The 23529-nt window shown below is 36.0% G+C and overlaps 1 protein-coding gene and 1 long non-coding RNA gene across 2 annotated transcripts in view; one reads left to right on the plus strand and one right to left on the minus strand.

The window, feature by feature from the left end:
* Positions 1-22262, minus strand: part of LOC128092761 (protein king tubby 1) — a 54133-nt gene extending 31871 nt beyond the window's left edge. Inside the window, exon 1 of the mRNA XM_052707326.1 lies at positions 21614-22262. Within this exon, the coding sequence (XP_052563286.1) occupies positions 21614-21661 (48 nt within the window). The 5' untranslated portion in view covers positions 21662-22262. The remainder of the gene's footprint in view (positions 1-21613) is intronic.
* Positions 15059-15647, plus strand: LOC128092766 (uncharacterized). Its single transcript, XR_008211989.1, has 2 exons — positions 15059-15268; positions 15332-15647. It is a non-coding gene; the product is annotated as an uncharacterized LOC128092766 (long non-coding RNA).
* Positions 22263-23529: the final 1267 nt, after the last annotated feature.

The raw sequence follows: 23529 nt of genomic DNA on the forward strand, positions 1-23529 counted from the left end.
AATTGCTTTCAAATAATATAACTTTTTTGCTTTCATCAAAATTCTAGAAAAAAAATATTTAAAAATTTAATTTTCATTTTGGGTTTATCTAGAAACAATATTTTTAAACTATATTTTTTATCGTTTTCAAAACTTTCTGGATATTTGTAAACATTACAACTGTTTTTTTACATTTTCAAAATCAAAATATAACATTATTCAATGTCTGTGTCTGAATCCTAATCCTTAACATTAAAATATAAATAAAATGAGACAAAGTTTAAACTCAATTATCTTTCAACTTTTCCCAAGACTTCTGTTGAGGTTCTCATCTCGTCCAATTACCAAGACCACCAGAATGTAATAACCCAACATGTGCTCTGTGCGTACTAAAAATGTAATGTTGTTTCTAAGTATTATGTCTGCTCAAATTGTGTGCATGTGTGCGTGTGTACTGACAGTTTCGCTCCGACCGACGATGATAACTTTCTAACTGATGGACGTAAGGGGAGCAGCAGGTTGGACTCAAAGTGCAACTTTCGAGCATGTTATTTTTACATTGTACTTGTTCCTGGTTTATTTTGTTGAAGAAACAAGGATGAAACTTTAAGTTTTTCTTAACAATTTATTTTCTTTTACATCCCAGAGTTTCAAAATGTATCCAATTTAAGCTTCAAAAATCTGTAGACTTTATCCCTTTTCGAACTATTCCCAACAGATTTCTTGTCCTTGCCGCCCATCACTCAGAACCGACACACAAATAGACATGAAATATCCAAACGACCGTGCCTCGAACCTCGACTGTGGATCTAGAAAAAAAAGGCCATTCATGCATTCGGGCATTGAAATAAATTGAAATCATTTATTCAACACAGAGTGTGGCTCGCCCAAGAGCACCTACCACCCACCACCCCCAACGAACGATTCAACCACGTGGCATGAATGACGCCGCGTCGCGGGGGTGTAAAATACAAATGAAAAAAAAAAAGAATGAAACGAAAGTTGATAATACCAAACACTCAGAGAGCCAGAACACGAGAACGATACAGGGAGGTGAAAAAGCAATAAAGATCGATAATCCTTCTGGCGTGGGGCTGAGCTGAGAGGGGAGACATTGTACGGAAAGCCCAGATGGTCAAAACGACCGACCTTGTCCAGGGGGAAAAAGTTTGTTTCCATAAGGTTGCTCGACGATCGTCGCATTCAGGTGTCAACAATTCGAGAGCGTAGCTCGAAATTGGGTAGCATGACAATGGAAGGAATTATTATGTATATAGCATGGTTAACCATGAGAGAATATTTTTCAATAAATAACATATTTTGATTTTCGAAAACAACTACATATTGACTCAACTGGAAATATTTAAAGATTTTGGATGCAAATTGGTATAAGTCGGAGATGGATTTTTATTTCCAGCCAAATCAGTCCGATATTAGATCCAGTTAGCTTATTTAAATAATAACAACAGACTTGACAACATGCACTATCTTATCTCAATTTGTAGAATTACAATTTAATTAAGCTGTAGCATAAGTTTAGAAAGTCCTAGATTTGGTACAATGTTGGCAGCAAAATGCTTTCAACATACCGTCTTTAGTGGTGACATTGGATCTGGGGGTTGAGATTGAGTCATACAAAAATGCTGAAAATGTAGTCTAAAATCTGATTCTATTTTCTTTCTTAGGAATGTAACTATTATTTCTGGAGTTTTTTTTTTTTTTTTTTTTTTTTGTTAGAAAAATTGTCCAATGAACTTTTTTGCTTTTGCAAATCTGTAAATATTCACAAAAAAAAACTATTTTTAATTTTTGTAAATTTATTTTGGTTGGGATGAAACTTTGTCCTTCGATTATGATTTTAAATCGAATTAATTGGCTCTTTTGAAATGTAAATCATGTTTTTAAAGATATGAACATATTTCTTTCAAAAGGATGACAGAGTTTACACGACCAATAGTTTCAAATAAATCATAGATTGAACATTTAAGACCGAATGAGTAGTACTTACAAAAACTATTTTTTGCAATTCCGTCGTGAAACTACTTATTTTTCCTGTTATTCTCGATCGACGAAACGGCCTATTTTTTACTACCAAAAATATCAGAATGGGAAATTGATACCTTTTAATACTAGTGCTAAGAAGTTCTACTATTCAGCATCTAAATGGGTGCAGAAAAGTTGAACTTTTCTGCACTAATATCGAAAAGTAAAATTTTTCAATATTTTTTTTCATAAGAATGGTGAATTTTCTTTACACATGGTTTGACATAAAGTTACATTCAAAAAGCGTTTTTCGGAAATGCAAAAAATTGTGTTGCTTATGCAAAACTTATTTTGCTCAGTCCTCGTTGGGTATTTGTCCCTATTTTGAGCCAAGTTCCTATTTTGGGTCTACCAAACTTGAAGAGATGGACGAGGATGCACACTGTTTAACAAAAAGAAAAGATAATTTTGCTGAAAATTTTAACCTCATAAAGCATCTAACCCGAGAACGGAGCATTTTATCAGAAATTTACAATAAAAGTTTTTGATTCCAAATTCAATTCTGCAATTAGAAAACGATACAGCCCAAAAATCACCATTTTACAAAAATAAATAAACACCATAGCGAAATCTAAACGTCCGTTATAACCTTTAGATCAAAAGTTGGCACTTTTTGTCCACTAAAACATATCAAGTGGGTGAAGTTTTTCCAAATCGAGTTATTGTAATCAATAGTTAAGAAAAAATGGGAAATTTTGCTCCGAGTACCTTTTTTCCGAATAGTCCTAATCATAATGTACAAACTTTCCAAAGACACCAAATCGATCAGAAAATCATTTTTAAAGATACAGATTTTCAAATAGCACCTAAGCACTTTTAAAAGACAGCCCCTCAAATTTATATTGAGACTTTTTATGGAAAATCCAATGACGCTTGTTTCGATCTAAAGAACCGATGGACAAAGTTTCATCAAAATAAAAAAAATGCAGAGCGGATTCGTCAATTCGAATGAATCTGTCCTGGAATTAAGGAGGTATAAGACTATGAACATCTGCTCCAACCTTCCATCGGATGAGGAAGTAAAATGTCGGTCCCGGCCTTGGTTGTTAGGCCGTTAAGTCATTCGAGGTGTAGGAGTCGTCTCCATGCCATAAGTACAAACAACACACCAAACCAAGCCTACTCCGGTGGAATCGCTGGCGGCGGTTGGACTCGCAATCCAAAGGTCGTCAGTTCAAACACTGGGGTGGAAGGTTCCTTGGAGTAGAAAGAGGTTTGGGTGCTCTCCCCATTCAAGCCTTCGGACTCCTAGGTTCGAGCAGAAACTTGCAATAGAGACCACAAAAGACCCGGGGGTCGTCAATGTGGATGGTTTGATTTTTTGAAGACTATGAACAAACTCGCACTTTTTCGTGTTTTACAGTTTGCCAAACTCGCAAACTTGTTTGCGTCAAACATGCAAACAAAGCAAAATGTATGCAAGCTGACGTTTTAGCAAACAACTGCAGGCAAACTGTCAAAAAGTTTGTTTGTTTGTTCGTCTTAGTCTAGTACCTCTTTTAACGAATCCGAATTCGCTATTTAGAACGACTAACAGCTGTCAACAGCCTCGAAACCACGTCCCCGGAAATCGACGAACAAAGGAGTCGAATTGTAAACAGTATTTTGACATCTCCGTTTTGACGTTTGAGTGTTTTTTGATTCGAGTACGTTATAATTAGTGACCGTTAGGGTGATAATAAAAAATCGGCCTCAGGGATAAGTAACTGTGAAAATTTTGAGCGAAATCGGTTAAGGTTTATGGGTCGCTATAGATCGTTAAAGTCGGTAAAAAAAACATTTCATATATACAAAAACCTCTTCTTTAAATCGCTAATAACATATCCGGGTTAACTCAGATCGTTTTGCGGTCTTCGACAAAGTTGTTTGTCATAAAATTTTACATAAAAATCTCACACTTGACAATGATCCGACACAATTAACGTCATTTTTTTGATGAAATTTTGAAATTTTTGCTTTTCTCCATACATCTTTGCAAATTTTAACTTACCTAAAAAAAAACAATTTTTCTTGTCACCCTAGTGAGCATTTAAATTTGCGAAAACGTAAACAATTGCACCCAAAGTTAAAGATCGGGGGAATAGTCCTCACGAAAAGAAACGTGAGGAAAGTACTATTTTGCGAAAGTATAGACCTCTCACGTGTTCATTCGTTCATTGAAACAGTTCATCCTATTGAGTGGCTTATATGGACAAATGACCACCACTTAGTCACCGAACCATGGTGGCCCATACGGCAAAGGCACGGTTCAACATGCCGAAGGTCTTGGGTTCGAGTCTCGGTACCGGTACTTTTTTTTCTGACAGATGAACTTTTTTTGAAAATGAACCCATGAGTAAAGTTCTCTCGGTTATTTCGGGATTTATCCTCTCCATCTGCACACAGTACCATTTTACTACCGCACCGTGCTCTTTATCCTCTCCTATACCGATGGCCAGTTCTGGGTGTGTTTTTAGGTTATTCAACCCTTTCTTAATTATTAAGTCAAATGTAATTACAAAAGCCGACTCGGTCCTAACCAGGTCCCAGTACCGAAAAGGACCTAATAAAAATAATTTTATGAAAAAAAAAAAAAAACCCTTTCTTAATGCGGTTTTAAAAACACCCAAAAAGCAAAAAAATAAAATTAGGTTTATTGGACTTTTGAAAACACTACAGGTTTTTTTTTTTACTGGCCATGATTCTCTCTCATAGCTAAATACCTGAAAAAAATCAATCGAGTCTTCATATAGCACTGTTCTGTAAACTGATGCTTCTGTCCCTCGATAGTCTTTGATGGTATGAACATATTGACAACCAGAGAATCGACAGTAACTTAAAAAATGTGCGCTAATCTAAACAATTATAAGCTAATACAAATCAATTTTAAGTTTTTGTTTCCCATCCTTCAAGATTTTCACAAAAACAGGGGCAGATAAAGGAAATTACTATTAGGATAATATTTGTATTGAAAAACGAGCTGGTCCATCGATTATAAACTATTTAAAACACATTTAACAACGTTTCTGTTTCCATTTTAATACATAAAGTTTGGATCTACAGATCGGAATTGATAAAAAAAAATTGGAAAAAATCAACAGAATTGAGTTGATTTCAAGTATAGGGGCAGGGGGGGCAGAATGGCCCGCCTAAGTAAAATGCGCCAAAAACCATAGAAAAACATGAAAACTTATGAATTCAGTGTAGTGTAGGCTTATGCTTTGGGATGTTCCCTTCAATGTTATATACTTGGTTGATGAAATTTTTTAGCTTATAACTGTTTTTGAGCCGCTTTGAAAAAAAAAGTTTTTTCGACTTTTTTCCAGGGTGCGGGGCAGAATGGACCACCCTGTGGGGCAGAATGGGCCACCTTAGAAAACAAGCCATTTTGTCTAATACAACGTTGAAGGGAGATAAGAAATGACTTAAGGTACCTTTCTAACATAGTTTCCATGAAGTTAGACAAATTTTATAAAAATAGTCACTTATCAAAACAAACATTTTTGCAAATAGTTTTAATATGTTGAAATAAGACACTATTTTTACAAATAAGCATCAAACAAGTAAAAAATCAACTAATGTTGAATTAAACGTGATTTGTGAAGCAACCAGGAGTGAAATAATCCATTTAATCCAAATTTCATAACTTTTGATTGTTTTTATAAGGCAGGATAAGGGTGGTCCATTCTGCCCCCAAGTGGATTTTAATTTAACACTTCCACCACCAAGTCTCTAAATGATTTTAAGGTTCCGTTGTTGTTTGTATACCTTGGTAGTAACATCTAGTAACGTTATAAGCATTGAGCAAACTTTTTCAAACAATCCAACTTTTCAGAAAGCTTATTTAAAAACCTCGAAATAAACAACATTTGCGTAGTTTTGTCAATAAATTTACATTTTTGCTCATAATTCGAAAAATACAATGAATTCAAACGTCGTTTTCGGTATGGTGAAGTTATTTGACGTCCTTTATAAGATCCTTGCCTTACAATTGGTCTAAATCCATTCTAAAGCCCAAAACCAAGGGTGGCCCATTCTGCCCCCCTGCCCCTACCAATAAATGATTTCAAGATTCATAAACGTCCCATCTTTATTACATCGCAACGAAACGGAGGAAGCTTAAATTCCAACAATCATTTGTTTTCCCACCCGGTGATTAACAGCCCCAAATCTGAATAAAGAAAAATCACTGCTCCCAATTTCCCCAGGTCGGTCGGACTTTTATTATAATTTTCCTTTGCCCGCTAGGAAGGTCAACGCACCAACGATAAACGGCCGGACCGGGCCCCAAACGAAACTCTTCAACCTTTCCCCGCAGTCATTATCCGGGAAAATGCGTATTAAGGTTAAAGCAAATAAAGCAAAACTTACGGGGCTCGTGTGTGTGTGGCTATTATCGCCCTAGTGCCGCTGCCGCTGCTAAGCGATGGCCAACAAATAAGATTATGAAGAGATTATACCGACTAGCCATTTAAGCGCTCATGGACCGTATGTGGAAAAAGGCGAGCAAAACTAGCTTCTGCAACTGACTGTTTGCCAAGATGATGGGAAGCAATTAGTTTACCGTAAATGAAGCCAACACCTCGTTGCTAAACGGGCTCCCGGGGCCGTTTTGAGGGGGGCCCAACAGCATAACAGGTAGCAGAGTGATAAAATTCACAACTCATCAATTCTGGGCAAAATCTGTTTTCAGGCCAGACTCACTCAGCGGCGGAGTGAGTGGGGAGAGGAGTCGTAACGACTGGGGGAAATCTTAACTCCATGGGCTCGTATCTTGCGGAAAGATGAACTAGTGGAAGCTTTTGGCCTGCTTTGCTCAAAGTCCGGTTTCATGCTGGCGAATGAATTGACCTCCGGATTGGAGGTAACGGTTTCGACTATGAAATTATTATTTTATTTTGTTTTTGCTTGTTTCACAATATGTATTTATAGAAAGTGTATTGAAAGATTTTGAAAATTGTTGAAATTTTCGATTCTGTTCCTGCTTTCTGATGACACAATAAGAGCTCTTCACTCTGAACCTTTCCATTGACCTGTTACAGCACTTGGTGTTTGCTGCACACCATGCAAATTGACCCCATAACCTCACTTTGGTATGAGTGGGGGCATCGCCACAATTGCCTGGGGTACGTCCTTAACCTCCGTCGACCCTGGCTAGGGGTACTCTCCATCGCGAAAGCGCGAAGATATTTCGCGATTCTTTTTTTTATTTTGGCACGGTCCAAAATGCTTTCATTCTTGCCTGCTTTATTTTGGTTGTTAATACTGGTATTGTTGTTTTGGGAGCTCCCCCACGCCACGTACCAACACAACAACACGTGAGAAGCATCATCATCAGCTTCAACATCTTTTCACGAGGAATTTCTAGGGTGAAAGGAAGTAATTTTGGATAATTTTCTATCTCTTGTACAATAAACTTTTATTTTAAGATAAATCAAACGAGAACCTTGGAAAAATCAGATTTGTCCAAATTAACTCCCTCAATTCTAATAATCCAAGGTGCGATGAGGAGACCACCCCCCTCACACTGTCTAAGGGGATAATTGCACCCTGAAGAACACGCCAGCCAGCACAAGGATGAGAGTGCAAGAAGTGGTCTCTCCCAGCTGAAGCTCTGGTGAAAGGGATTGAACTTTACTGCGGCTGACTTGAGCAAACTGGGCATGATTTAATAGCTGCTCAGTCAGAAAAAAACGTTAATATGGCGCGAAAACATCAAAAGGCTCACATCTCGTCAGGTGTAATCAACGGTGAAAAGCGCTGGGGAAAATGGTTCCCATCTTCACGCACGCTTTCGGAATTAACTTCTAAGTAGATGGAAAATGGGGATAGGATGAAATGAGCAACCTTTAATCGATTTCAACGTTTTGATTTTTTCTCTTTCAAAAAGAAAAGCTCATTTTTAATTGATGCCAGAACCTCACAAACACTTCATAGTCCTCCCACTGCGCAAGCTGTTATTGAAAAGTTATGTGATTCCTAGAACAAACATGCGGGGGAGCGAATCCTCTCCCAAATCCCAAATCTGCCCGGCGGTCATGAGTGGTCATGGTCATCTTCATTTGCGTCCCAACGTCGTGGTCCCAACACCCACCACGAGGCAGACATCATCAACGGACTCACCCACTCACACTTTATTCGGCGAAAAGGATGGCATTCTGGTACAAACAAACGCTAACTGCGAAGGTTTTGGCAAATGCTCCGAGCAGCTGACTTTTGGTACAGTTGTGGTCAAATTTTAAAAAATTTAGCTTAAAAATAATATAAAATTATAAAGCGAACTAAAGATTCTTCAGACCGGCTCCGTGACTTAATGGTTGCGGCTTCTACCTCGAAAGCAGAAGGTTCAGGGATCAAATCCCGGTCGGTTCCCTTGAAATTTGGAATCGGGAATTAAACTTTGAATATGAACAAAAAACCTTTTAGAATCAGGTGGGATTCGAACTCACACCTTTGAATTGATGGTCTGGGACGCTAACCAGTCGGCCATCATGGAGTTAATGCTTTAGAACTGAATTGATCCATAGTGGCGAAATAAGGTCACAAGGTATAATATATCAAACCATTATATATCTGTGATATAACTACTAACAAAAAAAACAGCCCAGGGCCATCTCATATCGAGAAATTAAAAGTGATAGTGTGTGCAACATGGAGTTAAACTTTCTATGAAGTTGCTGTGAAGGTTACCATGACACTTTGAAAAGTTTAACTCCATGTTGCACGCACACACTCTCACTTTTAATTTCTCGATACTCATGAACTGGACGAGGGAGTCGTGGATTGCCTGGTCCGAGTCATCTGCATTACCGATTTATGTCTGTACAATTTCAGAAGAAATCGTTAGCCAGAGAAAGGTATTCGCTTCAAAGGTTCTTGAGATATATGATGATTACTAACCGAACCGTCTCAGTTGAAATATACTGTGGTCATGGCCAAGTCCTGCCAAGGCGGGGGTTCAAATACATATGTTCGCTCTTCCAGCTGTCTTCGGACACTTTAAAAACGCGAATAAAACGAACAAAGCTGCGCGAACACTAAAACAACTTTATTCCGTTCGAAAAGACGCGTTGTTACCCGGTTGGTAGTTTATTGGGATCTAAATAAAACTAATTCTGCTGCTGCTGTTGAGGGTCCCGCGATCGAGTACGATCGGGGAGAGAAATGCCTTTTCGCTCCTGCGAGCAATTTTCAGCTGTCCAGAAGGGACAGAACGACTGCAGTTTGCCTGCGCTAGAGTAAGAGAGGGCGATCTGTGGATCACGTTTGTGCCCTATCAGCAAACCTTCTTCTCGTGTACAAACAACATACATACATACATACATACATACATAAAGCGAACGAAAGATTCTTCAAATTAGTCTTACTGAGAGAATTTGAAGAAATCTTTTCCGAAATATCGGAGCAATTCTCTACGAAATCGGTCTTTTTTCTTTAATTTTAATTTTTGTATTTCTTTAATCCGGCTAAAACTTTTTTAGTGCCTTTGGTATGCCCAAAGAAGCCATTTTGTATCATTAGTTTGTCATATAATATTCCATGCAAATTTGGCAGCTGTTCATACAAAAATGATTTATAAAAATTCGACAATCTGTATCTTTGGAAGGAATTTTTTTGATCGATTTGGTGTCTTCGGCAAAGTTGTAGGAATGGATAAGGACTGCACTGAAAAAATATGATACACGGTAATACATTTTTTGGTGATTTTAATTTAACTTTTTGTCACTGAAACTTGATTTGCAAAAAAAAACACTATCTTTATTTTTTTCCAGTTTCTGATATGTTTTAGAAGACATCAAATGCCAACTTTTCAGAAATTTCCAGAATGGGCAAAAAAAAAATTTCAACTTCATTTTTTGATGTAAAATCAAATTTGCAATCAAAAAGTACTTGAGTGAAATTTTGATAAAGTGCACCGTTTTCAAGTTATAGCCATTTTCAGGTAACTTTTTTGAAAATAGCAGAAGTTATTTTTTTTAAATAAGTGCCCATGTTTGCCCTCTCTTGAAAAAAATATTTTTGAAAAGCTGAGAATATTCTTTATATTTTGCATTCTTGAACTTTGTTGATACGACCCTTGCTGAGATATTGCCATGTAAGTGTTTAAAAACAGGAAAATTGATGTTTTCTAAGTCTCACCCAAACAACCCACCATTTTCTAATGTCGATATCTCAGCAATTAATGGTCCGATTTTCAATGTTAAAATATGAAACATTAGTGAAATTTTCTGATCTCTCAAACAAAATACTTTCATATTTTTAAAATCAAGACTGACATTTCAAAATGGCCAAACATTCAATATTACACCTTTTTGAAATGTAAGTCTTGGTTTAAAAAAATTTAAAGTATTTTTTCGACAAGATCGGAAAATTTCACGAATGTTTCATACTTTAACATTGAAAATCGGACCATTAGTTGCTGAGATATCGACATTAGAAAATGGTGGGTTGTTTAGGGATCACTTACCGTTTGGGCCAAAACCAACGCCATTTTGTGCAGCTCACAATGCCTCACTTTCTGACCATCACAGATCCCCAATATTCGATTTCAATCCTGAGATCTTCAATAAAAACCGAAAAAAAACTCCGTGCATTGTTTCCACTTTTCATATGAAAGAAGTTTCAATCTTGTCGTGCTATCATGACACAGCCTAAAAATTTATGTAAAAGTGCGACAACTGGCCAAAGCGATTTCAGATCAGAACGCGTTTGACACACGTACGTGCTCGACTACCGTTAACATGTGTAATTATAACTTGGGACTCCGGCAACCAAATTCAACCAAACTTCGGAACAATGCACAGAATGGTCAACCAAACAAAACGTGTTTGTTATTGTTTACATTGCGTGCTTTATTTTTTGTTTATTCAAGGCCAAACATTAAAACGCATTTTTCTCGGAACGTCAAAAAGCGACGTGTGACAAGATAGCACGACAGCGTCGAATTGTAAACAATGAGAAAGCAATCAAATCTGTTGGTGCTATGTAAGGAGATTCATGAACATAACACATTCCTATTGACGTTTTTTGAGAGTTTGAAGAGATTATCACCATTTTTCTCACTTCTATCGCTGAAAAAATGGTGGTTTTGCATTAAAATTTTATTTTTTTCTTGTTTGTGTATAAACTCACGACCACGACTGTACGACAGTAGGTCTTTTTGACGCACAGAATAATATGTTGCCAAGGATTTCGTGAAACTCCTGCCAATTCCGTTCCCAGGCCAGCTTGTAGCTTGTAGTAAAGCTTGCTACACAAGGGAAAGGGTAAAGCCAATTTCACAAAACCTTGCCGATGGCGCAAAACAACAACAAACCGAGTCTTAGACTCCATCCTTTTTCGTCCCAGTTAGTTTCATTCATATGATGTCCCTATCATAAAAAGAGGGTTAAACGGACATCTTGAAAATTAATTCAAACTTGGGAGAGGAAAATCTGTTTAAATGTTAATAAGTTATTTATTAAAACATTTGAAATCAAAGATTTTCATTTTCAAAAAAATGCAGTTTAACCATTTTACCCCACCATGTACGACTCGCAAATGGAACGGAAACGTCCCATTTTCCAGACACTCGACAGAAGTAACACTTTTGGTAACTCATGTCATGAAAGACGTTCATTTGCACGAGTGTTGTTGTTGGCACCAAAAAGGAGGGCAGCTCGTTGAGGGGCTTTTCTAGTAGTTTTTGAGGTCTTTTGAAGTTTTACACGTACTCAATTTTTTTAAACGTGTCCATTTCACCCCATAAAAACAACCTCAATTTGTAGCACGAATCGTTGACTGCATTGCAAGACCACCCTACTTAAAATCCCCCCTGTTTATCGAAAACCAGCCATTTAGTTTAGTTATTTATTTGGATTATTATTACTAACTATTAGGTGAAAGGGAGCATGTGGCTCCCTTGGTTTTATATGTACCTTGCTACGCTTTTACTACTACTTCTAACTCGGATATACGAATATTGTTATTGGTTGTTGCCATAGGAAAACAATCCTGTACGTACCACACCCACGGGGGAGTCCAAACAGACTAGAAACACCCACCCATCCTGTTGGAACATCGTCGGGAACATCGATGACTTGTTTGTTTGCTTTTTCAACACATGCTCGATCTTAGTTTTAGGGGGAGTTCGTCTTGAATAAAGCACTATATAGTTCATACTTTAGTTATACAAATACTTAGTTAAGGTTTTTTGAAAAAAAAAGTAAGATAGATTGTTTTCTTAAATATGCTTAAATTTGTATCGATGAATTTTTCATAAAAACCAAAATAAAAGCAAATGGAACATGTTGCAAATAATTATTTGTTCAGCACAAATCGTACATCCTTCCAGCCAGGCTTGGCCGAGATAGATAAATTTAAACCCCGCTTTGACGTACCGTAAACCGGGGTGACTTTGACAGGATTTCGATATTTTTTGAATATTTTTCCAACTGGTAAGGTTTATCTTAAGATTATTATTTTTAAAACATGTACTGGGGTAGCCCACACAAAGTCCATACACCATTTTTGAAAAAAGGTTTTTTCAATAGTGTTTAAATAAACAGTTACGTTAAAAATTCTTAGTTTCAATTCTAAGGTAACTTTAATAGTCATAGTTTTTCTTGTTTATAACAGATTTAAGGTGTTCAAACGTTATTTTTACATAAAATATACCATCACTAAGCCTGCTAATGTACTTTTCATGGAAAAAAACAATGTTTATATTTAGTTAACTAAGTTTATAAGCTTTTTGACAAAATACATATAAATTTCAGGTAAAATTGATTAAAAGTCAGAATTTTGCCTGAAACTCGTTAAAACTAGTTTTGTTTATAATATTATCAACTAATATTGTATTTAAAAGTAAATTCGAGAAAAAAATAGTTTTTAACAATTTATATAAAATGTGTTCCATTGAAAATGTCTATAAGTCCGAAGATTGTTTTGAATTATGTTTTAAAAACACTTAATATTTATTATTTACAAACTTATTACACCTTCTTCTAGTGGAAAAATGTCCAAAAAATCCGAAAATGCATTCCGTTTTCCGATTCAAAATCATGTTTGTTTAGAAAATCATGACACTTTGAGAAGCTTTAAATAATGCTATTCGTTAACATTTCCTAATTATAGTTAACTAACTTATTAAACTTTTCAAAATTTTATGAAAAGTTCTTCTTGAGGTACTTTTAACACTTCTCTACCACGGTCAGTATGATTCCAGATTATTCCGTACGTATTTAATTTGTACTCTTCATTTTGCGGAAAAATCTCAAACCTATCAAAGTCATCCCGTTTTACGGTACTTGTGTTTGGATTAAACAAAAAAAGTGTCAAACAGTTTTTTTTTATACAAGTGCTGACAAGTTGAACTTTTTGGGATTCAAATTAAGGATACAATAAACTTTTCCGCACTATTTATTTTATTTTCGGGTTTATAGGTGAATTATCATGATTCAATAAGTTCTTTTGCAGTGCATAAAATAGTCCCGATTCCCCCAGTTAACGGTATCATAGTGTTTCAATTTATAAAGCATTTTGCGAAACTTTATTAAAACTTTGAATGCTCGAGCTCAAAATGTTTTAATTAAACTTCTTTTTCAAATAACATTTTAAATTATTTAAGAAATATATTAGTTTTTTGGGTGTTGGGCGACATAACCCTTAAAAAATATTTGCTTAAGCCTAAGTGGTTGAATTAAATAATCTGGGTAATGGGATACAATCTTAACTGTCAAAAAATAGATGTAGTTTTAGTGAATCAACTTGCTTTAGCGGCTCTTTTTTTTGCACCACAAATAAATTAAAAATAAATTGCATTCAACAGAATGTAACAATTTGCCCCCCTCCCTCTTCAAAATTGCCTCGTACACACTTGTACAACTGTACATTATGTAAAATACATTTTATTATTTTATTATTTTTATTAAATAGCGCACCTTTAGACTTTTTTGCAATTTTTTTAATTTTTTGACCACAAATCGGGAAAAAATATGTCTAATCTAACACAAACACAGAATCTACAGGGGAGTAAGGATGCGTGGACATACCACACCAAACGCTCCGAGGGACAAACACTTTAAATAAAGTTTGAAGCAGCATGTTTTACATTACAATTTTGAGACTCTTTTATAAAAAGGCATGCATAACAAGAAAAAGTTTAATTTATTATTATTTTACAAAACTTTTTTATAAATATTGCCTGCAATTCAAAAGAACTAATGAATATTTTCTAAATTTATATAAACCAGTTTTTTTTTAAATTAAAAAAATCATTTTTGTTGCAAACAATCATAAGTAAAAGTCCAACCCCTTAACACAAGCTTCAAGTTTGGTTTTCCCCCGTTCGGACAGCACAAACTGTTTGCATGAGAAACAAACATACAAGTTTAGCGCTGAATCCGACTACTTCCCTTGTTAGGAGCCTATCCTCTGGGAGTTTACATAGGATAGCTTCACGACACGACAACAGGACGAGAGACACGACGCGCCACTTGGTACTAAATACTACACCCATTCAGAACGATCGAAGTCTGGTTCTTAGAGGGGGTGGGAGGGAGAGTACAACTCACAAGGACAGCAAAAGTTGGTGTGACTCACAAGAGTTTGAAAACTTATGTCCCAGGCGTAGAAGTTGAGAAAATTGCAATGAAGGTTATTTTAATTAGAAAACGTGTCCTTGCTAAATTCATTCATACAGTTGTAACTTCGAAATTAATAGATCTGCTGCAACTTTAGTCCTCATCCTCATTAACTTAACAAAGCGTCTAGTCAATATTGATTTAAGCTCCTCTTGAATCAGTTCGGGCCACGAATCAAAGGGATGATTTTATTATTCTTTTCCACCTCCAAGAAAGAAAAACAACTTTGTCATCAATCGAAAAGTTGGAACTGATTTGATTGTGAGACAGAGAGAGAGAAAGCAAGTTTGGAAATAGAATCTCCCGAAAACTTTTCCAATTTCCGTTGATATACAAGTTGGCGAAAGATTCGTTATGCGTTATCTTTGCTGGCTTGTAAAAAGTTGGTTAATTTTTCTTTAGTCCAATGGAAAAAATGCATCCGGTGGGCAGGGTGGATTGATATGCACGGTGTCGTGCTGAAATCAAAGGAGGTGGGTATCAAGTTATCACCTAGCACGCATGTTTTTCAGTGCCTATGGTGATGCACGTCACTTGTTTATTTTCATGTGCTTACTTTTTTGGTAAGCACGTCACAAGACAAGCACATGACTGCACGTGTGCTTATTTGAAACGGATTTTTTTTTCTCAAATTATGTCAAGAGGTTTGTTAAAATATTGTTTTCTTTCAGGAGATCAAATGAACAACCCCTTTTTTTCAATTTTAGATACTGTATGAAACAATAGACAACTCTAGTTATTCAAGAACAAGATGTTGTGAAAATAAAATCCGCCCGGAATAGCAGTTTAGACGGAAGATGTGGTTTACTGGTTGCAGTGGTTTGTTGTCAGCAGCGATGGTCCGGTATTCAAGTGACGGCACCCGTCGCTGACCTTTGTGACAGGCTTCCCTTCCTCGGCATCATGCCGATTTCGGGACTAGGAACGACCAACAGGCGCTGTGTCTGAGTTCCTCTCCTTGGCTGTTTGGGAGCCCCGGTACCACTGTTCCGGGCGTATCGAGGGGCCATCCTTTGAAGGTAACGCCCGCGAGTTGACGTTGAATACCGAGGAGAGTCGCAAGAGAACGGATTGTGATCCAATCATTAGTAGAACCAATCCGACCATTCCGGAACAGAGCGGGTGCAAACATTACCTAACGTTGCAGGAGGGGTTGCCAATGTTACCCCTAATCGTTCTCTTTCATCAAAGAGATTACCTATTTTTAGTATCTACATGCGGAATTCATGAGATTTGTTCGTTAACAGTTATCATTTTATAAAAAAATCTGGAATGATTCGTGTTGAATTGGTACCATAGTCTATCAAGTACGTAGATTAAAAAAATATTTGGTTGGGTTTAAAACAGTATTTTTAATCATAGGCACGGGAAATCATAAGCACAGCGTGCCTAACATAAGCACGAGCACTGCTCGTCAATATTTTGCGTGCAGAACCAAATCGAAGTACACCAAGAAAATTCATGTGTGTCTATCAATCAACCCTGCCGGTGGGTTTCCCCTTGGACACAAACGCGCTTTTTTTTGTTTGTTTTTTGCTCCTTCATTGAGTTAGCAACCCTGTTAGGAAAAGTAAACAACAAACTCTAACTCTGGAGGGTGGTAAACTCCATTTAAAAGATGTCCCCCGACGAGCTGGGTTGGGAGAGTTCCCGATTTGATAAGTTGAATGGTTGTTTTGGGGAATCTGCTGTGGTTAGAATTTTGATAGATTTTGTTAGAAGATTTAGTTATTTTTTGTAAAAATGCAGCAATTTAAATTGAGACCTAAATTTTTTTAAATTAAGCTAAAAACTAAAAACTTTGACCAATGCAAATAAGAAGACTTTACTCAAATCTAAATACAAATGAAAACCAGAAATAAACCAGTCTCTTTCCTAAAGCAAACAATTGATCGAACAAATTGCACCCACTCTCTCCAAACCAACAAATGACTAATTACTACCATCGACTCAATTAAAAATGTAAAAACCTCCTCCCCAAGCTAGAGCACTTGCTACTGGGAAGATCCAACCGTTCGCCCAGTGACATCATCGCCATCATCACTTGCACTCTTGCTCCCGCGCCTCAAAATTGCACTCCACAGTGAAAACCCCGCGCCAGCTGACCTTGATTATTTTATTACGCCCCGGCCATTCGACTCGGACTCTGTCAGTCGTCGCTTCTGGGGGGCTTTCACGCTCATTACGACGGTTTTGCCCGCGAAGAAATTATTCGGCGAATGAATGAAAACAACGAGAAAAAAATGATGTTTACTTACTCTTCAGAAGAGAGCTTCTTTCGGGGTTGGGGGAAGGTTTCACATTTCACAACTCTAGGCTATTGGCAAATTTCACTCAAAAGTACTTCGCCAGGTGAATTTGTTTTTCTACCACTGCTACGTGCCCAAATTGTAACGGAACTTGGTCTTGCCTTCACTGTCCAGCGTGGATATTTTCATTTCATCAGCACATTCAAATGAGTTCGATGGATGGTGTACGATGAGCTCAGTTGTAATTAAAAGGTTTGGATTGAATTTCTTTTGCTGAAATCAATTTGCATTTTTTAATTCATTATAACATAATTTTACTTTACATGCTGCTAAAAAAATCCATCATAAACGTTGTTTGAGAGTGGTTACTAATGCATTTTTTGTTTGTTAAAAGAATATCAAAAAAAGAATCTTCACCAAAACTGTTTCACTAGAATAAAATATGTTTTAAGCCTTTTAAATTAGGTTATCCATACAAAGCTCCAAACAATTTGGCAAAAATGATATGTTAATATTCGACAATCTGTATCTTTTGGAGGAATTTTCTGATCGATATGGTGTTTTCGGCTAAGTTGTATTGATGAGAACTAAAAAAAGGTACACAGAAGAAAAATCCCGATTATTTAATCAAAAAAACAATGCTCAAAATCTGTATACTTTGATTTTTTTGAAAAATATGTATTTTTGAGCCATTTCTAAGTCTCACAAAACAACTTCAATTTATGGTTCAATTTTCAATGGTAATAATAACAATAAAAACATTTCTGTAATTTTCTGAAACTAACTAAGGGACTTTTTCCAGTTTTGATGGAATAATCTTTAAAAAATCTTTTTCACTTAAGAACTCTCTTCACTCGCGAAAGAGAGAGGAGGCGAAACTCGCAAAAGAAAATCGCTCTCAAGTTTTCGAAAAAAAAAATCAATCAGTTGAAGATTTTTTGTGATTCTCATTGTTAGTACAACTGAAATTAATTTATTTCGTTTTGCTTACAAACAATGTTCATCTAAGAAAAGCGACAAGTTTTTTGCCGTGTGACGTTACACCTACAAGTGTAGTATGTGAAATCGGTGTTCCGTTGAATAATCCAGATGATGATTTTGTTGGTTTCTTTTGAAAGATCTTCTCTTTATGAGCATCAACAGATTTTCTTTTGATGAAGATTCTTCCATCGCTAAGTGGATTATAATTTAATTAATGTTGAGTTATTGATATTTTTGTTCATTGTTGTGAAATTTGTTTACAAATTATATTTCAGATTATTTTTTAATATGATAAATCATTACTATCAACCACTTCATTTTTCATTTTTCAAAAGGTCATGTGTCTATTACGATCTCCAGTAGCATTTTTTTGTTGCTTTCGATGTTTTTGAGGAACAAAAAAAAAGATATGCATATGAACAATTTTGTTGTTGTTTACATTGCTCTGCTGTACATATCTTTTTTTCAGTGGTCAGTTAAATTGATTGCAAACTCAGCAGAAAAATAAGAATTACACGGAACAATAACAACATATATCTTAACAGCCGTAAATTGGGCTGACATTGACAAAAAATAATGCATTATTATTCAAACGTCAAGTTTAAATATGAATATTGTTTTTAAAAAAACGGGTAGACTTGGACATTGACTGACTTTCTTACTAATTTCAGCCTGAAAGTGTACAATAACACCAAATTAGGTATAAGTAAGGTCATTTTTAATGTTTCATTTGAAAAAAATACAGTTAAATGTTTGTTTAACTAAGTTTTCTAGTTAAATTTTTTTAAAATGATAAAAAATATTTTTTTTAAATAAAGATAACTAATTTTATTTATTGCCACCAAAAAAAAATTTGTAGCATGATTTAAAAAACCAAAATTAATGAGAAACTTGTTCTATTGAAAATGCCTTTAAATCTGAAGATTTTTTAAAATTCTGTTTCAATAACACTTAAAACATGTAACATACAAACTTTTTTTTAACTGTTCTTAATTTAAAATTTCCAAAGAATCCGATAATGCTGCCGTTTTATATCAATTAAAACTCATTTTGATTGAGACAACTTGACACTTTGAGAGTATTGAAATAATCATATTTAATATTTTTTGATAATTTTGGTTAACTATCTTTTAAAGCTTTTCCAAATTTGCTGAAAACTTCGTCCTGTGGTACTTTGAACATTTCTCTACCAATTTCACCATGGTTGTACACCATTCCGTTTGTATTTAATTCTTATTTTTCAATTTGCAAAAATATAAATTAAAAATTAAATTTCAAGCCAAGTTTTTAATTTTTTATGAAAAGTATCCCAGTTATGCTACTGTCACAAATTTGCAAAATAGCTAATAAATTTATGAAAGTATTTTCTATAATTTTTACGTCTGTTTTGATCTGTGATTCTACACACTTTGATTTTTTACCGAATTTGGTAGTTGAAAAATCGGTAAAGTTTAGATCGGTAAATCATGTGTCAAAACGAACAAAATTTTAACCGAGTTTCGGTTGTACGATGAACAATAATGAACTTCATTACCGAATTTCGGTAAGTTTTTACCGCATTTCGGTAAGTTTTTACCGAATTCGTTTTTTTAGTTTACCGAACTATTTAGCAGTTGAAAATTCGTAAACTTTACCGAATTCGGTAAAAAATGTATGTGTGTAAAGTTCGAAAATTTTAAAAAGCATAAACAAACGTTATTTTTTTAACAGAAATACTTTTATTGATCCTCATTTTTTAAGGTAATTTGTATTTAATTCATGAGTCGATATTGAAGGGACCGTCGAAAGCGGGAGGTATCAAATTATAGAACAAAAAATCAATGCATTCTTCTTGAAGGGACTGAAAAAAATATTGACAGCTGGTGCAATATTGATATCGAGAAGATCAACAGCCAGAGAGTCGACTGTAGTTGAATGTCTTTTAATTTAATTACATAATTCCTTTTCTTTAAATATTTTATTACGCCATTTTGGATTTAAAAAAGTCATAATTATTAAGCTCGACCGTCAAAAATAAGACAACGGAATTTTTTTTTGTGATTCGATTACACAGTCCAACAAGATTTTGTCTCTGAGACGAGTATATGTGTTCCTAGTAGAATTTTGCCTGCTGAATCCGAATCTGGGTCCAGAATTGCTCCAAATGGTCCCAATTTTGAGATAAACCTGTTTGAAATGTTAGTTTAGGCCAAAATTAGCTACTTTGTTAACTATTTTACAAAAGAACTATTGTATAAACAACTAAACCAATACATGTATCTTAAAGTTCACGTTTTCCCCTTTCTGAAACACCCCTGGTTTTTAAAATTTGATTGTTTCTACGCATATTTATAGCCATTTTAAAATTATATTTTCAGTTGGTTCTCATTCAAGTTTTTCCAACTTGTATGCAAGTCAAATTCTAATTTTAAAATGGCTATAAATATGCGTAGAAACAATCAAATTTTAAAAACCAGGGGTGTTTCAGAAAGGGGAAAACGTGAACTTTAAGATACATCTATTGGTTTAGTTGTTTATTCAATAGTTCTTTTGTAAAATAGTCGACAAAGTAGCTAATTTTGGCCTAAACTAACATTTCAAAAGGTTGTATCTCAAAATTGGGACCATTTGGAGCAATTATGGACCCGGATTCGGATTCAGCAGGCAAAATTCTACTAAGAACACATATTCTCGTCTCAGAGACAAGAAACATTTGATTTTTTGTTGAACTGTGTTATCCGAAGTCAAATTTTTCCTAAGCCTTCGGATAATCGAGTCTGGACTGTATCTTTGAAATTACGGGATCTATCTATTTAATTTTTGATTAAAATACTGGCTACAAAATTAATTACAACAAAGTTGGACTATTTTTATAATCAGGTTGAAATCACGGTTTAGTGTTATCTAGTGTTCTATACTGCCCATGTTCGCATAAATGTCCCATATGCAAAAACAGCAAGCTGAGAAAAATGCGATTGAAGTTTGTCCCATACATAAGGCTACGTATTAATTTTTCACGAAAAAACTGGATTTCCTCCTGATTTCTAGAACAAAGTACTGGATGTTATAGGCTCATTTGAAAGAGCACACAATTTTGAACCAAACTGCATCAATAACTCGAAATTGATGAAAATGCATATGGGACATTTATGCGATCAGGGGCAGTATATTGGTTTGAAATGCGATAATTGGCTTTAAAATATATTTTTTTAATTATAAATTTGGAGTTTTTTTTTAAATATGGCCCGCAAGTATCAAAATTCTAAATTGGCCACCTTGCGTTAAAAAAAAGATGCAGCATATTTTTATGAAATTTTCTATCACACCTGAGTGTACCGCGCATTAAACCAGAACCAAATCAGCAATGGATTAAAACAAGTTTTCACGTCCGAGCTAGTAGCGTCACCAGCCAGTCAGCAGCTGCTTCTACAACCTCTAGACTTGGACGGAGGGGAGAGAGCCCGGCCCCCAAAAATCGATTACGATGACCCATTTGTTGTGGCGCGCTGCTGGCTGTGTGATGTCCTGCAGCACCAATGCTGCGCTACCAACCAACCAACGGTATTTGAATATTATGCTGATGACACATGTACGGAAGACTGGCGGCAGGACCACTGCGGGTCTGATTTGCATTTCGAATCCCTGTTGGTTTGCGTTTAATTGCTTGTATTAACGCTGCTGGGGATGGATTAACTCGAATTGGTCCTATTAGACCGGAGTGTGTACCTCGGGGTGCTACATTGACCAGTATAGACATAGCTTGGGGACCCTCGTATTTACTTGCTGTTCCAGCTTCTGATGTCTGCTGTTATTGATTGCACCACTCATTGTGCAATTGCTGAACACTGCTGTCTACTGCTGCTACTCCCAGTGGGACTGGTTTCAGGGTAATTCCGGATCGTTTCCCGGAGGTACTTCCGGTGTGACACTTCTGGGAACTTTTTTCTACCGCACACTCACACTCGCGAAAGTTGGCCGCCGCCACCGCCGGAACTCTGCAGCGACACCCCGTAATCGATTCTATCTAGCTTTATTTTATCGATATGTGTCAAACGGACGCGATGATAACTTCACTGTACTTGTCTCTTTTATTATTCCCCTCTCGAAACTATTTAAACGCAATTCCACTCGGTACTCTTTGTATATGTACAACACTTTTATGTGTAGAACTAGTTTTTTTTATTCTATTCTACCATTCAATTTTAATACAATCGTCGGCTGGTCGTCACCGTCGTCGTTGTTGTTGTTGTTGGCGGAATCGACTCTACACCAGTGTCGAGACCTCCTCCTCACACACCAGCTCATCTACGGAACCAGACCAGAACCACCACCGCGCACCAACACTACGACACTCCCCCTGGATATAATAGCACTCGCGAAGAACCGTTTTTGCGTCCTTCCAGGTGCACGCCGTTCCAAACAATGAACCTTGCGAACCCGAACGGGCATAGTCTCGGCGCGTTGCTGCTCGTTCATGACTGCGGTGTTCATTCATATAGGGTTGGCACACCAACACCAACAGCAGCTCGTACAACGCCAAAGATGTTTGCAGAGAAAAACATGAACAGTTGAGGCGAGAATGACCTATGTAACAAAAATGAGCTTTGCCTCGATGCCTTACGAGCTTCAACGCTATGAGAGGACTTTTTTATCGCGGTGCGAATTTGAATAGACTGAGTGTAGAAACATATTCACCGACGTGCCTTGCGAGCTGCATGCTATAAAAAAAACTAAAGGAAAAACGTAAAATCTATTAACTTGCTGGGCGGTTAACTACTGACTGTGTCCATGATCTGCACTACAGTACAGACTCGATTATCCGAAGTTCAATTATCCCTAGGATTGTATGGTCTTAACTCCAAATTTCAGTCATTTTGGTCCATGCCATCTTGAGTTGGTACCCGTAAATCAACTCGATGTTAAGAAAAAAATGCTCAGAAAATTTTAAATTTCGATTTGCACATGGCGAAATTTAATCATGAAATGTCTTTATTAAACTTTCAGGAGCGATTGTAAATCATCTTCAGGGGATTTATTAAATTTTCCGTAATATTAAATTTAAAGATTTTCTACATTAAAAACCCTTTCGGTTAAATTTCTAAGTTATACAAACATTTCATATATTTTTAAAATCGCTTTTGAGTGTTTTCTAAATACATTTGAAACATGTTTTTTTTTGTGTCTCAGTTTTTTTCTCGAATTTCTCAGAAACATGACAAGTTTTGAATTTTATGTGGAGTAATTGATTTTGTGTAATAAGATTTAACAACTCTAAATTGTTGCTTTGGTAGGCTACTCATTAAATGATTTTATTGAAATCTTTGATATTTAACTTCAACTAATAACTTCAAACTATTGGGCATAATAGCCCTCCTAATTAAAATGCATCAAAAACCAAATAAACATGCAAATTTATGAATCCAATGTAGTAGGCTTATGCTTTGGGATGTTCCCTTCAATGTTAAAAATACTTAAAACTATTTTTGCAAAAAAAAAAGCAAGGCAATCCACTTTAATGACCCCCAGGTCTTTTGTGGTCTCTGTTGCAAGTTTCTGCTCATTTCTAGGCGTCCGAAGGTTATGTGTTGTGAGTCACCCAAAACCTCTTTTACGCAAATGGACCGACGTTTTACTTCCCCATCCGATAGAAGGCAAGGAGGACAAGGCGGGAATCGAACCCGCGCTCTATAGCAACT

Source organism: Culex pipiens, chromosome 2, assembly GCF_016801865.2.
Source record: "Culex pipiens pallens isolate TS chromosome 2, TS_CPP_V2, whole genome shotgun sequence".
Classification (NCBI taxonomy): Eukaryota; Metazoa; Arthropoda; class Insecta; order Diptera; family Culicidae; genus Culex; species Culex pipiens.